We start from the raw sequence: 17,090 nt of genomic DNA, 5'->3' as shown, positions 1-17,090 counted from the left end.
CTAATATAGAAAAATACAGACAGAGATTTTTTCAAGGTGCTTATAATTTCTAGGAAACGTATGTGCATGACTAGGACTACATACTTGCAACAAGCTTGAAACATAAAAAGACAGCAACTGCAAAGTAAATCTGTTTCTTCCCATTCCGCTTTTCGTTTCTATTTTGATATCATATTGCTCGTGTTATTTGTGTATGTTTTAGTACAAATTACACGGATTAACTTCTTCATATAGTCAGTAAGATAAGAGACTTGGAACTTAGAATATTTATCTCGCTGGACTGGAGTCGCCTCTTCATGTCTTCCAACAATCCAGAAGTCTACTACGCAAAACCGACCGCCCCTCCTGTCAACGCCAAAGAACGATAGGTCAGCAAGATAACGCGAGATTAGACCAATCCTCCTGACTAATCAAAACGTTCGTTTGGGTCCTACCCGGTATGACACATCTAACCACCCAAATATTTGGCTTTTGCAGGTTGGTGTATGGTTAATAGAGCAAACGTGATTCAGTTTAATTACGACACAATTCCCTTGTTTGAGTCAGTGTAATACGGTTTGGTGTACACAAGAGTAAGCAGAGAAACAACGAACTTGTTTCGGAGATGTAATTATATTAATTTTGGAATCTGGCTGTTTTTACAAGTTTCATTTTTGTTTACTAAACACTAAACAAAACCTTAAGGTATATTTTAACAACATTTGGGCAAATTTCTGGCTGATTTTGACCTCAATGCACTACACAAGTGTACCAATGCAGGGGCCACATTTTGACACCAGTGGCTATCAGGCCGGACTTTATGGAACATCGCCAACTTATGATGGTAGTTCTATTAAACTTCATCATGCTCATTACCCGGAAACGTCTGACAATTTTTATAACAGCTACCTGAACACGAGTAATACAGCTCCTAATTGTCTTCCAAAGGAACCGCCATCGTACGCTGAATCAACGTTGTTTTACTCCGGATTTGTTCAAAACCCCGGTACACCGTACTACAGGGTTCCGTCAGGACGTCCGCATGATCTGACGGATTATGCCAGCATCAGAAACAATGATTCAATGATTGTGAAGTCAGACACCATTGACATTAATCAGCAAAATCACCATCAGCAGCAACAACAACAACAACAGCGTATAGACATTAATCATAGCTTTGGTAATGAACAGAGTAGGCTTCTGACGGAAATTGATGCAGGTGGACAAACAGATGACCTTAGACATAGTGTAAAACTGGAGACGGAAGTAGCAGAATACAAGAATGAACTCGCTATTCGAGATGGATTGTCTCCTAACGAGTCAGAAGATTGTCTTTCCAATGCAGGGGATGTCAAAGAGGAAGACACGTCAGACAAAACTGAAGATGTAGCAGTCAAGGGTCAAAATGACGTTTCGGGAGGGGACAAATCGCAGGGAAATTCTGATATAAAACCAGCTTTGTCATATATAGCGTTAATTGCAAAAGCCATTTTGGAATCTCCGCAAAAGAGACTGAGTTTAGGATCTATCTATTCGTGGATAGAGAAGAACTACCCTTATTACCAGAACAGAGGCCAAGGTTGGAGAAATAGTGTTCGCCACAATCTGTCACTAAATGACTGTTTCATCAAAGCGGGTAGGTGTGAAGATGGAAAGGGTAACTACTGGGCAATACATCCAGCCAATGTCCAGGACTTTATGAGAGGAGATTTTCGTCAGAGAAGAAGGTCCAGAAGAAGAGGTCGCAAAAAAGACTGTGACTATGGAATGTATATGTCTAATGGTTGGGCTGGGTCTCCTTTAGGTCCAAGCGTTTCCTTTAACCCCGCAGCTGCTCTTAGTTCCATATATTCTCCTTATACCGAGGCTGAAAGACGGGCCTACAGACTGGATGATGCCCTTCTGAGACAAAGCATGAATAATCCATTTATGAAGTGGTACCATGCCAACGGAAGTTACTCCAACCAGAATTCTCCCTGTAATTCGGGAATGTATGGAAACGGCTCTCCCCAATGGCAAGCCGGGTACACAGACCAGGGACCACAGGCAGTATACCCCCTCAACTCTTTTTCACCCAGGTAAAAAAAAAATAATCTACTGCTTGAATTCCATCGCATATACTTTTCTTGTTCTATATCTTGTCGTCTCTTTGATCTCATTTCTTCCGCTCCGTTCAATGCTACATTTCCTAGATACACAGCTCTCTCGAGCCGATGTTGGCCTGAGATACATTTATTTCTGTTTGAATGCTAATATTTTTTTTCACGAAGTAAAATTTAGAGACTTGGTTATAGTTAACACATTAAAAGTAAGTTCCCCATGATTTATATTTGCAAAAGAATGCATGCGATTTCTTTATAGAAATCTTTATAACAGTAAAGTGGCCTAAACCACAAATTCTCTCTCTCTCTCTCTCTCTCTCTCTCTCTCTCTCTCTCTCTCTCTCTCTCTCTTAAATGATTGACTGGGCAATGTTAGGATTTTGTTTAAATATTTTTTATATCTTTTTGATGCAGTACAAATACATGCTGTTGTCGTTATCGATGTATATATATCATGTATACTTTGTCGTATAAATTTATTCTTTATATTTTGTTTAATACATTTATAATTTGTTTTATACATTCATACCTTATTTTACACATTTATACTTTATTTTACACATTCATACCCTATTTTCCACATTTATACTTTATTTTATACATGTATATTTTCTTTTATATACCTATCAGTTATTTTACACATGTATGCTTTGTTTGAAACGCAGCCTTAAATTTACCAGAATGCTGTTGTAGGTAACACTCTATATTATTTGTAGCAATTTGCTTAACATAAAACTTCCATCATTTTCAATACATGTGTTTTTCGTATGTTTTGAAAAAATGGCTTTTACTATTTGTAATTGTCTTGGATAACAAGAAATAAGTAAATTAAAACCTCTTTTCGTTGTCAGTTTCATTAATTGATCATGTATCAGTTTCTTATTACTGCAAGTTGGAAGTAGTAATATTGTTAATGTACATTCTTCTTCTTATTCTCCTCCTCCTCTTTCTTCTTCTTCTTCTTCTTCTTCTCCTTCTTCTTCTTCTTCTTCTTGTTCTTCTTCTTATTATTATTTTTATTATTATTATTATTATTATTATTATTATTATTACTAAATATTATATAATATAATAGCAAATAAACAACCTAGCATGAATAAAAAAATCAAGGAAAAAAATTACCCCTAAAGTCTATTGAGTAATGCCGATTTCAGATTATAGGAAATTACAGTCAATTAAAGGAAAATTATCGTATGGAAAGACAATTATTTTATTTTCGTTGATTTTACTAGAGTGTTTGTAAAAGACAGAGTAGTGTTATTATGATGAATCTATAAAGATTGAAGATGCTGGAGAAAACTTTATTTCTTATACTAACACTGACCTTTGTAAAGTCAAAAGTAAAGATTTGAAGGGAGTTTTAAAAATATATTTAAAAAAAAACTCGTATGTTAAGGCACATATGGTATGGACTTTTCATCCAGAAAAATATTGTGTCGTAAATAGTTTGTGAAGGACTCTAAGCGCACTGTTTACTCATTTTAGGCATTAGAGTTATCAAAGAACTACATTTTTAATAAAGTTCATATCATTTCTTTTAAGTCCTTTACATAATTTATGTTTCTTATTTTCTGGCACCAGTTTTTTGGTTTTTATCGCTTTGTTTTTTTGCTGGGATATTCCTTTTTTTAAATTTGAGAACAACCATCATCATCAGGGAAAACGGTTTGTTTTTCTATGCAAGATTAATTATAAGAATAGCCAGAAAATATTGATAAAAATGCTTTTTGATGAAACGGTAATGAAAACCTTGTATTCATATGTTAAAATATAGTTCTCAGAATGTTGGTAAAATTGTGAATATATGGAGTGGTTTTCTACAGATATGAACGTTGACTATATAAAAAAAACATCCTTTCAATCCTCAGACGTCCAGCGTGATTGATGTCTAAACGTTGTTTTGTTTATGTCATTTTTCCAGATTAGCAATTTGCAAACACAGTATGATTATTGGATTTTATATAAAGATTTATATGCAAGCTGTAACCAGGAGTTAAATTATCGCGATATCGATGAAAGATCAAAGCTATTATCTGATAATTCAGTAGACACAAACGTACAGAAAATCGTTTGTTTGGATGATATTGGATGTTATTGTCGAGTGGATGTTTGTGTTCAGAAGAGATCCGATTAAATACAAACATACTAGGCGTTTATGAAATTAGAGATGGTAAGCAACATTGATTCCATAGATAAGCATGGCGAGTCTCTCTCTCTCTCTCTCTCTCTCTCTCTCTCTCTCTTAAACTAGTGATACCAATATTTTGCAACAGATATACAATGAGTCGTTGAAACGTTTACTTTTCTTAAGAATATTTTCCATCATTCAAAATCACATTTTAGAGGAGTTTATTTTTACAATGTCCCTTTTCTGAAATCTACTTTAGGGAGATAAATTATATTGATATTTCGAGAATTTCAAAATAGTATTTTCCGATAAATTAAAGAAAATTGATACGGTAAAATCCAATGTTTCAGCAGGTTAGAAATTCATTCTAAAGTGTCAGTTATTAAATTTGTTACTGTAGAAATTGTCAACGTATACTGTATTGAAGTAAATCTAGTATTATGCCATAATTCTAATGTTTATTACATTTCCTGGCACATAGTGCTTTATTACATTTCCTGGCACAGAATGCTTTATTACATGTCATGGTACATAATGCTTTATTACATGTCATGGTACATAATGCTTTATTACATGTCATGGTACATAATGCTTTATTACAGTTCCTAGTACAAAATGTTTTATTGCAATTCATGGTACACAGTGCTTTATTACATTTTATGATACACTGCTTTGTTGCATTTCATGGTACATAGTGCTTCAGAGGTTTCATTCACAACTTTTGTTTTACAAACCTTCGACCATTTTTGCATTTCTCCAAGATAAACTTTATGATACAAAGGAGTAATTAGCTTATACATTACTATTAGGCACTGTTTTTAAGCTTATACAATACTATTAGGCACTGTTCTTAAGCTTATACATTACTATTAGGCACTGTTCTTAAGCTTATACATTACTATTAGGTACTGTTCTTAAGCTTATACGTTACTATTAGGTATTGTTCTTAAGCTTATACATTACTATTAGGCACTGTTCTTAAGCTTATACATTACTATTAGGCACTGTTATTAAGCTTATACATTACTATTAGGCACTGTTATTAAGCTTATACATTACTATTAGGCACTGTTATTAAGTTTCGCAAGCTTTATAACTTCAATCTTGCATCTTGGAAGCATGAATGCATATTTAGTATTTTAATCAATAATAACAATTTCTAAATTTCGGAATAAGGCCAGTAGGATCCTTAGATTTTCATTGACACGATGTGCTATGAAAGCAAATATGGATTAAACTCATTATTACAAATTAATTAAAACAGGGATATCTTTCTATAGATAGTTTTCAATTTGTTTTGAATATTGCAAAGAATAAATTATCTTGATACCCGGTAATAGTGATGTATAAGGTCCGATTAAATTGTTATACTTGTATTATTATTATTATTATTATTATTATTATTATTATTATTATTATTATGATGATGATGATGTCGTGGTTTGGGTAAAATCTGGAATAAAATGTCATGGTATTGATTACTTCCTCATTCATATAACAGCATTAATTATGTATCAAAATATTAATTGATACAATTACTGTTCCGATCCTCCATTCTGAAATAATTTCTCAGCCACCTTTATTGCCAACACGAGCTAATCATTTTTTCTTTGTTGAACAATCATCTTCTTGATTCATCCATATGTATTGAGGAACGGTGAAACCGTAACAACTTTACGTCTTGAGTATGTGCTTATTTATTTCCTTGAAAGCATACGAATGCGTCAATACGGTGTAGAATGGATGCTTTCGATGAAAACGCGCAGACGAATGAAATGGACGGGGGAAAAGTTGTAACCTTGAAGAAGAAAAAAATCTGGAAACAAATTTTCTTCTGGCTCGATGATAAGTCTCATCGATTGTGGGGATATTTTACAAAAGAGTGTCTTCATCATAATTTTAAATTATACATATTTTTTGCAAATTCGCCTGAGTAACTAATCTTAGGAAAGACAATATTTGACTGATCGATGGGATATTTGAATTTTGCAATGAATTGTCTCACATTTTTTACGTAAGTAAATATAATTTCGCAAATGTGGTTCCTCACAAAATCTCATAAAATCAGAATCATTTAAAAACGTCTGATTTACAGTATTTAAAAGAAGTCACGTTGTACTATATTATTAATAATTGTTCACTGTTACATCTTGAGCTTCCTGATTTCATAAAGAGGCAGAAAATAGCAAGGGCCTATTGAAGGATTAAAATTTGCATATAACCAAATAAACAATCTGCATGCATATAGCCAAATAAACAATCTGCATGCATATAACCGAATAACAATCTGCATGCAGATAACTGAATAGCAATCTCCATGCATATAACCGAATAACAATCTGCATGCATATAACCGAATAGCAATATGCATGCATATAACCGAATAGCAATCTGCATGCATATAACCGAAGAGCAATCTACATGCATATAACCGAATAGCAATCTACATGCATATAACCGAATAGCAATCTGCATGCATATAACCGAATAGTAATATGAATGCAATTAACCGAATAACAATCTACATGCAAATAACCGAATAGCAATCATGCATGCTGTACGTCATAGTAGCACACTTAAGAGAATGCACAATCTAAAAAAAAACTCGACTCATTTTAGTTAAAAATGTTAATTTATCGCAAAAGCTTCAGTTTATTTTCTTCATTCTAAAATCGAATGGATCACAACGTTCTCTTCAGTCAATGAGGATTAAACAATAAAAAAAAATGTAAATGTTTTACACGTACTAAAATGGATCATGAAGTTCGCTACACACAGAGTTATTTGGTAAAAATGGTTCGCTGTAATTTCCGTTTCTGCAAACTAGTCTTTAGGATATGTCTCCTTTGGGGACGAACCATATGTTTATATTACTTATATCATGAAGAAAATTACAAAGTCAACGCTTCAAGTAAAAATGTTTATATTACTTATATCATGAAGAAAATTACAAAGTCAACGCTTCAAGTAAAAATGAAGAAATTAAAGAAATATTCGATAACGTCAAACATATTCTGCATTTCAAAACTTGCGACGATACCCTATAACCCGATACAGTTTTCAAAAAATTATTTTAGGTTGGCCTGGGCATTCTCTTTAAATATGTTAACATTAATGTCGCTATTAAGAGTCTAAAGAGAGATTGTGTGACTCCTGTATAGTGGCATCGACATCCAATCCTGCCGGCACCAATGCGAACACAACCCCAACCAGAAGGTCTAATTAGCCGTTCCAAAAAAGTTAAAAGTTGTAAAGTGTTCAAACTACTAGTAATATGCCAATTTCGTCAGATTGGATATCGATGGAAAAATCGTAGATGCAAAACAAATATAATTTAAAATCCTGAGCTTGGCTAAACATATGTATTTGTTATCAAAGAAATCGACTGGGTTAGGCTTCACGTTTTTAAAACTTAGAAATACCTCTCCGACTAAAAGAATACTTACAAACACAAACAAAGCACATATCCTGACATATACCAATAGGATCAAATTCCTAAAGTTTTAACTTACACACACAATTTACTTTGGCTGGAATATCCAGCAAATATAGAAAGTTAGAACCATTTTACATGAATTCAGTTCAATTCTAATTAAAAGACTTCTTTAAATGTAGAAGGCCTGAGTATAAATCGTACCAGCTGTCATTAATCGGACCCTTTTAATTTATGATGCAGACAATAAAATAGATGCAAACCCTTGGTAGCCATCTAGATAAAGCAGCAACCAAGGTGACCCCTACTTTATTACACATCCATTTAATATTTCATGATAACCTGTATACAATAGTCTATAGTCTATATATGTTTGCTTTGCGAATGTATTCTTTTATTTTTTCCCCTGATAGTAATCCGTCGAAAAAGATTTATTATTAGTTAATGGCAACCTATGGAGGTTGTGGTAGGATCGAAGTCTGGGGACATCCGAGGTGTTTTCCGTTACGATTAATCCTATTAATAGCCAATTAACAAATCACCTTTACCTTATCCAAAACGACGCAAGGATGCTGCTGCATTCCCAGCAGCATCCTTGCCTCGTATTTGGGTAAAGTAACGGTCACGTGTTAATTGGCTATTAATAGGATTTGATGCAACCGAATTTACACGGTACAATTACAAGGGCATCATTTTGCACTTTCGTCGTGTTTAAACTGAATGTGTACACCAAACAAACAACTTTTTTTCTGAATGTCGCTATGTATGGCAATCATTTCAACACTAGGCGATGAGTATATTGTCGGTACGTAGGACAACTTAACCCGAGTTATCGAACAGCCCCTTTATTTCAAATGGTAAAGCAGAGGTTTAAAACACTTGATTTTTCTGCTTGTACCCAGGCCATCAGTCTAAAACTTGAAGAAAACTGAACGGACTTTAACCCATGCTAATTTTATGATTGATCTGGGATTTTTTTAGATGTTGAATTCGTTTTTTTAACACATGACACAATCAGATTGGAATTATTTAAGTAGTTTCCCTGATGTCAGAGCGTTGACATATTTTGATGCACAAAATCAGCTTCTGTAAATCCTAACCCGTTTTTAATTTAGTCATCCTGTAAAGGTGAAAATATGTAGAAAGTGTAAATGGGAGGGGGTGTAATAATATTATTTTATTTTTCCAAGACGGTGAAAGAACCTGTTTTAAATGGCTTTTTATTGTAAATGATATACAGTAATGACAGTCCAACTGGATAACATTTCATATACATAGCATACAATTATAACAGTCCAAATACACAAATCATAAACATCATATATAGTTATAACAGTCCAAATACACAAATCACATACATCACATATAGTTATAACAGTCCAAATACACAAATCATATACATCACATATAGTTATAACAGTCCAAATACACAAATCATATACATCATATATAGTTATAACAGTCCAAACAAATCATATACATCACGTATAGTTATAACAGTCCAAACAAATCATATACATCACGTATAGTTATAACGGTCCAATCAAATACACATTTTATTTACATATGTGACAATAACAATCCTTTATTGGTGCAGAAGGCCATACTATTGCAATTTAATAACAGTATTACAATACACTATCCATCCATCCATCCATCCACCTACCCACCCACGCACCACGCACCCATCTATCTATCTATCTATCTATCTATCTATCTATCTATCTATCTATCTATCTATCGTATGATCAATTAATCAAACGGATTATCTATCAATTATTACAATTTCATTGAAGCATAAATCCACTCGTCTCCCATTATCTTGGTAGGCAAACATAACTCAAGGCTGTACAACGCTTGCCTGTATTTATTAGGCGCAATATCACAAATCCTAAAATTCAGAAAATAGATGTACTTGAAACAACTGCCCATTTGTGTAAGGGCTTTGAATAGTCACCGTTTTATAAAAGGAACAACTACATTTTTGCATATCTGATTTATGATACTAATGATTTTTTAAAAATCTTCTCAATATTTGACAAATTTCATCAATACTTTGAAGACTGTACATTTTTTGCATGACACATTTTAATGTACGTATCAGGTTGGTACTGAAAAGAAAGGTTTTATTGTAGGTTCATTTGTATCTAGGCATCCATGCTGCATTACAAAGTGACAGAAAATACAGATAGATAAAACAGTCAAACTTTTCAAAAGGGTATATCAATAGCATCATCACGTGAACTCATTTGTGAAGATAAAACGCCATTTCGCTGTCTTTCATTTGTGAAGATAAAACGCCATTTCGCTGTCTTTCATTTGTGGAGATAAAACGCCATTTCGCTGTCTTTCATATAATTCATTTAAACACAATGATAAAACAAACAAACAAAGATATAAACGAAGCGAAAAAAAACAAGCGAACAGATAAACAAAACAAAACAAACAACAACAAATAATAAACAACAAAAAAAGAAAGAAAAGAAAACAAACAGTTAATACAACGTCGTTGCTACTACATTTAAGTAAGGAAGTGCCATGCACGCTCAAGACCTTGTAAACACTGGGATTTATAGAAGCTAAATGCAACCATAAATGTTTTGGATGTTTTGTAAAAGTGCGTATGTTTATCCATCTTCCTTTAGATACACGTTCACAAATAAGGTACAGTTTTATATTATGAATAGAAAATAAATTTATATACTATTAGACAGTCAAAGATACGATATCGCTCCGGTGGTCTAGCGGTTAGAGCGTTTGCCTCGGATGCAGATGTCACGGGTTCAAACCCTGACCGAGTCATATTAAAGACTTCAAAAAATGGTATAACAGCTGCCTCGCTTGGCGCTCAGCATAAAGACGTTAGTGTTAGGACTGGTCGGCCGAGTGTCAGGATAATGTGACGGGGTGGAGTATCATAATATGTGTCTGCGGCATGATACCCCAATGCTAGACATACTATAAACTGTCACGCTGCAGACATTGCAGCGATATGACTGAAAAATTGTTAGAGCTATGTTAAACATCCCCAGATCACACGAAACACACACACACACACATTTTTTCCTAGATACGCATTGATGTGTATGCCTTTAGACAGTCCAATATACGCATGCTTGTGTATGCCTTTCAACACATACGCATGTTTTTGTATGCCTTTTGGCAGTCCAAGTTACGCATGTTTTTGTATGCCTCCAGGCAGTCCAAGTTACGCATATTGTTTATGCGTTCAGGCAGTCCCAGTTAGGCATAATTTTGTATGCTTTTAGGCAGTTCGAAATACTTATATTTTGTATGCCTTTAGACAGTCCAAGATACGCATGATTGTGTATGCCTTTAGGCAGTCCAAGATACGCATGATTTTGTATGCTTTTAGGCAGTCCGAAATACGCATGTTTTGTATGCCTTCAGGCAGTCCAAGATACGCATGATACGCATGATTGTGTAAGCCTTTAGCCAGCCCAAGATACGCATGTTTTATGCGTTCAGGCAGTCCCAGTTACGCATGATTTTGTATGCTTTTAGGCAGTCCAAGATACGCATGATTGTGTATGTCTTTAGGCAGTCCAAGATACGCATGATTGTGTATGCCTTTAGCTGGTCCAAGATACGCATGATTGTGTATGCTTTTAGGCAGTCCACGATACGCATGATTGTGTATGCCTTTAGCCGGTCCAAGATACGCATGATTGTGTATGCCTTTAGGCAGTCCAAGATACCCATGATTGTGTATGCCTTTAGGCAGTCCAAGATACGCATGATTGTGTATGCCTTTAGGCAGTCCAAGATGCGCATGATTGTGTATGCCTTTAGGCAGTCCAAGATACGCATGATTGCGTATGCCTCTTTACATTTCATTGTCATCATTGAAAAAATGTCCTTCATGTTTTTAAAATTTATTTTAACGATTATTTTCAAAGAAATTTTATGAGGCTGACATTTTCAAGACTAATAATCGGTAATATTAAAAAATGTCTTTTGAATATATTTCATATGGGGGGGGGGAATATACTTCTTGTTTCATATGGGGAAATATAATTCTTGTTTCATATGGGGAAATATAATTCTTGTTTCATATGGGGAGATAGAATTCTTGTTTCATGTGGGGAAATATAATTCTTGTTTCATGTGGGGAAATATAATTCTTGTTTCATATGGGGAAATATAATTCTTGTTTCATGTGGGGAAATATAATTCTTGTTTCATATGGGGAAATATAATTCTTGTTTCATGTGGGGAAATATAATTCTTGTTTCATGTGGGGAAATAGAATTCTTGTTTCATATGTGGAGATATAATTCTTGTTTCATATGGGGAAATATATTTCTTGTCTCATATGGGGAAATATAAATCTTGTCTCATATGGGGAGATAGAATTCTTGTTTCATGTTGGAAAATATAATTCTTGTTTCATATGGGGAGATATAATTCTTGTCTCATATGGGGAAATATAATTCTTGTTACATATGGGGAAATATAATTCTTGTTTCATGCTCGGAAATATAATTCTTGTCTCATATGGGGAAATATAATTCTTGTCTCATATGGGGAAATATAATTCTTGTTTCATGTGGGGAAATATAATTCTTGTCTCATATGGGGAAATAGAATTCTTGTAACATATGGGGAAACAGAATTCTTGTTTCATGTGGGGAAATATAATTCTTGTCTCATATGGAAACATAGAATTCTTGTTACATATGGGGAAATATAATTCTTGTTTCATGTGGGGAAATATAATTCTTGTTACATATGGGGAAATATAATTCTTGTTTCATATGGGGACATAGAATTCTTGTCTCATATGGGGAGATATAATTCTTGTTTCATGTGGGGAAATAGAATTCTTGTTTCATATGGGGAAATAAAATTCTTGTTGCTTCGCAATTGATTTTCAGTATGAATAGCAATGATTGTATCAAGTGTTGCAACGAAAAACATTTTAAAATTAAAACTTAACATTTTAAGATTAAAACATTACATTTTCCCTAAAATTCAAGTATCATAATATTTAAAGGCTTCGATGAAAATATTGTCTATAACATATTGTCTATCAAATGTTGTCTATAAAATATTGTCTATAAAATATTGTCTATAAAATGTTGTATACAAAATGTTGGCTAATAAAATTGTTTATTATCAATGCAACAAAACACACGATTGGCTTCTTATAATTAAAGTCCTTTGTTCTCTCTAACCTTAAAAGGCATGTTGTTTTATCGTTTTACAGAAATTTCCATTCAAAACCTGATTATTATGTGTAAACACCCAAATATTACAATACTGTAGTGATCTTGTTATATACAGAAATGTCTTATGATTGCTATGTAAATTTAGGGGATCCGTGGAACTGGAAAATTGGTGAGCGAATATATTGGCTCTATGGAATTGGAAAATTATGAGATAACGTACTATTAAAGTCTATGATGAATCCTTGCAAAGTGGAAAGAACGGCTTTCTGTCCATATTCTAATGATGCATTTGTCAGAGTGGAAAGAACGGCTTTCTGTCCAAATTCTGACATCTATTTGTCAGAGTGGAAAGAATGGTTTTCTGTCCAAATTCTAATGTATATTTGTCAGAATGTAGAGAAAGGGTTTCTCTCCAAATTCTACTATCTATTTGCCAGAGTGGAAAGAACAGCTTTCTAACCAAAATCGAATGATGCATTTGTCAGAGTGGAAATAATATCTATTTGTAAGGGTGGCAAGAACGAATTTCTGTCCGAATTCTAATGATGTATTGTCAGGTGTTTAATTGAAAGTCTTGTGCATTCTTTCTTTCATTTTTTTCTATCTCATTATCTTGAGGTTACACATTGAAAAACTAAAACTAACAATAGTCAAAATGTTTCTAAGTTTACTCTTTCTTTTCATTCAGTGTTTGTGTGTGCTTATGTATGTATGTATGTATGTATGTATGTATGTATGTATGTATGCATGCATGCATCTATCTCGATCACATATCACCTAAAATAACGCCAAAAAAGAAAATAAATTAAATAAATATATTCATGACAAATCACGAGTAAGTATTCTAAACTTTCAATTTTTACATTGCTGTAGTTAGAATTACCTTATTTCAGTGACCTATAAACAATAATTATTAGAGAACAGATAATCATAACTCCCTTATTATTACCTTAAAAGAATCTTTTCGGTGCATAAACAGAAATATATACATTAATTGCCCCCATTTTGATAGTGTCATCAAATTCATGCATCTCATAGAAAATATTTTAGACAAATGGCACACACACACACACAGATAGATAGATAGAGAGAGAGAGAGAGAGAGTTGGGGGTAGGTTTGAAAGAGAATAATTGCATGACAAAACATGCACACGGGGCCCCGAGTGGCTGAGTTTTCTAAAGCTCTCGCCATCTCACCTCTGTGTGCGTCGGTTCGAGTCTCGGATTCGGCCAATGTGGGTATGTGAGAAAGCTTGCCAGTAGCTTCTCGTGGGTCGGTGGTTCTTTCCACGGTTTTCCCGGGTTCTTCCTCCACCATTAATACTGGCCGCCGTGTATAGCCTATCGTGTGCTGAAAAATGGCGTTAAACCCCACAACAACAAAACATGCGCAGTTGTTAAGAACACGATGACGATATAATGTATTTTGTTCTCCGATAATAACATGGAAAAATTTGTTTTATATATATATATGATTCAAGTGAAAGTCAGAACGAAAATAATCCCAGATCACATGTCAGATTTATGTCCGTGATAAGAATGATTTTGCAATTTCAATGAATTGATCGGCTACATGTATATCATCAATCAGAAGTTGAAAAGATGTTGAAGTTCAACTCTCAATGTTTAATTTGTATATCCAGTTTTTGGGTATAGACATCATACGTATCGCATCTACTTCGCAATTAATTCGAATCGTTTGCAGAGACTTGTATGTGCTTTATATATATATATATATATATATATATATATATATATATATATATATATATATATATATATATATATATATATATATATATATATATATATATATATATATATATATATATATATATATACATACATATTCTCTTATAACTCACGAACCATACAAATGTATGGCAACATAGACGAAAATTATAAACGAATACGTACGAGAAATGCTATAAAACGTTTTAAAATATTATAATTCACTCATGTTAAAATGACATAATCAATCTATGGAACGCATTTTCATTCATTTTTGTTTTCAGCGTTTATATATTTCAAAAGGAAAATACGTGGGATAGGTGAATATTTTTGATGGCGTTACGAGCTAATTTGCTAACGAAATCTTTTTCCATTTTAAATAATAATATTTTGTTTCTTAATGTTGAATTATATTTCAAAATTGTGATTGAATCCTTCACTTTAGCGGTTCCAATTTTCTGTCTCTCTCTTTTTTTTTTACATAGGTAGAACACACTTGAAATTGTGTTGGTAAAGATATAAGTCCCGACAATGATTGACAACTAAGACAAAGAAAGCAAATTAACTCGAAAACTTAACATATCAACCTATCACGAACCCGTACTATTTTTGGGCCTCAGCTATTTGTCTTTGAGGAGCAGCACCCCTGGAGCGGTACCATTGTTCTGGCACTCTAAGTGCTATTTAATGAAGTAGTCATTGTTCAAAACCTTTGAATGCCATGAAATTTAGAATTTGGTAATTTCTTTCTTACTGAAAACGGACCCAAAAGAAAAAAAAACGGAATACTTTTTAACACTAAAATCAATTCTCTCTATCTCTCCTTAGTGCATATATTGGCTGATGGTTTACCGATAATTGTTGTTGTTATTGGGTTTCTTCAACACTGTTCTTTGACATGATGAAGGATGAGGTGTGGGCATAATTAGCAGGTAATAGGAAACACCAGCCAAATTCACGCGAAGAGACGACATGTTCTTGAGAAATCAATCCGTCTATATCTACCTAATTCCTTTATCATCCACCCATTTAGGTAAGGTGCCTTTGTCAATAATCGAAATCGTCGTAAGTTACGCCTATATCATTTTAAAGAGTGAATACCATCCGAATTTAATCAGGGATTTCGAATTTTGTTGATCTGCGGATTTGTGTCCGATCTCTTGGAACGGTCTTATCGACTGAAGTGCACTCAAGACAGACAACAATCTTCTTTCCAGCTCCTGAAAATCACAACTTACTTTGATTTCGCTTTGGTTTACTTTCAGAAATTATACCACACCAGCACTCGTATGAGACTGCTGAAATTAAAATGGTGCTTGAGTGATATGGCCGAAACACAGTGATCTGTCAGAAGTAAGCAGGCGCCACAGGCTTGTCCTCACAGAACAGATGGTCACTGGTCAACGTCAGCGTTGTTCAAGACTTCAGTATAGTGGAGAGAGGAATATGACGGCAGTGTTTAAATAAATCGTCGTAGTGAACAAAAAATAAGGAATGAATTGTGTTTTGTTTATAACGAATGTGAAAAACCTGCTTTCCTCCACATAAAGCCGTTTTGTCCCATACTATTCTCTATATTAGCTTGAAACGTTTAGTCGATCAAAATTATGCTTTACTTTTTTGAACATCTTTTCAAAGAAGTTATAAAACTAAATATATTTTCTTAATACATGAAAACTGATGATGAGGAGATAAACCTTTTCCCTGTGAATGAAATATGTCGATGAAAGTAATGTTTATATAAAGATAAATAAAATGTACATATATTGATTAGATTATTTCGTTGACTAATCTATCTATCTATCTATCTATCTATCTATCTATCTATCTATCTATCTATCTATCTAATATCAAAACCCATTTAATTACTTAAGTTGATACACATTTACGTTGATTCATTCCATCACATCCCTCCATTTGCAAAAGATGTCTCATATATGTATTAAAAAATCCATAACATTAAACTTCATCTTCGGCGTTGTTGAAAGCAGTGTATTGAATTTTAATGAGAATATACAATTGAAAAAGCTGTGTATTGAATTTTAATTCAGGATAGACAATGGTAAAAGTTTCAGTTGGTTTTAATCAGAATAGACAGTGGTGAAAGATGTGTATTAGTTTTTCGTCCGACAAACAACATGCTAGAAGTTTTAAAACAATACGCCATCATATTATGCCTGTTTGAAATGTAGCATCATTTAGAATTCCTTTGTGTTCTACCATGACCTGTTTGCATAATTTGGAATACCTTTGTGTTCTACCATGACCTGTTTCTCAATGTAACATAATTTGGAATACCTTTGTGTTTTAACATGACCCATTTGCCAAAATAAACCCCAACTAATCCTACAATTTATAACACAAGTCTTAATGATAAAAGTTTCTGCATAACTTATAGTGGTATACCAAAATAAATATTCAAACGCTGGAAGTGTTGATGTGGCTGTGGTAGCCTGTCTGGTAGTAATGTGCCAACAGCCTTTTGTTGAATCACAAGAATGTATTCTCATTTGAATTCCACTATC

General features: G+C 33.5%; 1 protein-coding gene across 3 annotated transcripts in view; it reads left to right on the top strand.

Moving 5' to 3' along the window:
- LOC149788552 (uncharacterized) overlaps positions 1-16,340 on the top strand; it is a 70,848-nt gene extending 54,508 nt beyond the window's left edge. For 2 of the 3 annotated variants that reach the window (XR_016424165.1, XR_016424166.1), the window contains one exon: positions 15,831-16,340. Coding sequence is in view for 1 of the 3 variants with exons in the window: in XM_089974582.1 (XP_089830708.1) it covers positions 733-2,057; positions 15,831-15,858 (1,353 nt within the window). In the remaining 2 variants the exon portion in view is untranslated. Of the gene's footprint in view, positions 1-568; positions 2,058-15,830 lie in introns of those variants that run through there. The other variant, XM_089974582.1, reaches the window with a different exon arrangement.
- Positions 16,341-17,090: the final 750 nt, after the last annotated feature.

The sequence above is a fragment of the Sinohyriopsis cumingii genome, chromosome 11, assembly GCF_028554795.1.
Source record: "Sinohyriopsis cumingii isolate HCF-2022 chromosome 11, ASM2855479v2, whole genome shotgun sequence".
NCBI lineage: Eukaryota > Metazoa > Mollusca > Bivalvia > Unionida > Unionidae > Sinohyriopsis > Sinohyriopsis cumingii.
The sequence above is the reverse complement of the archived record's forward strand: the minus strand, read 5'-3'. Positions and strand labels throughout refer to the sequence as shown.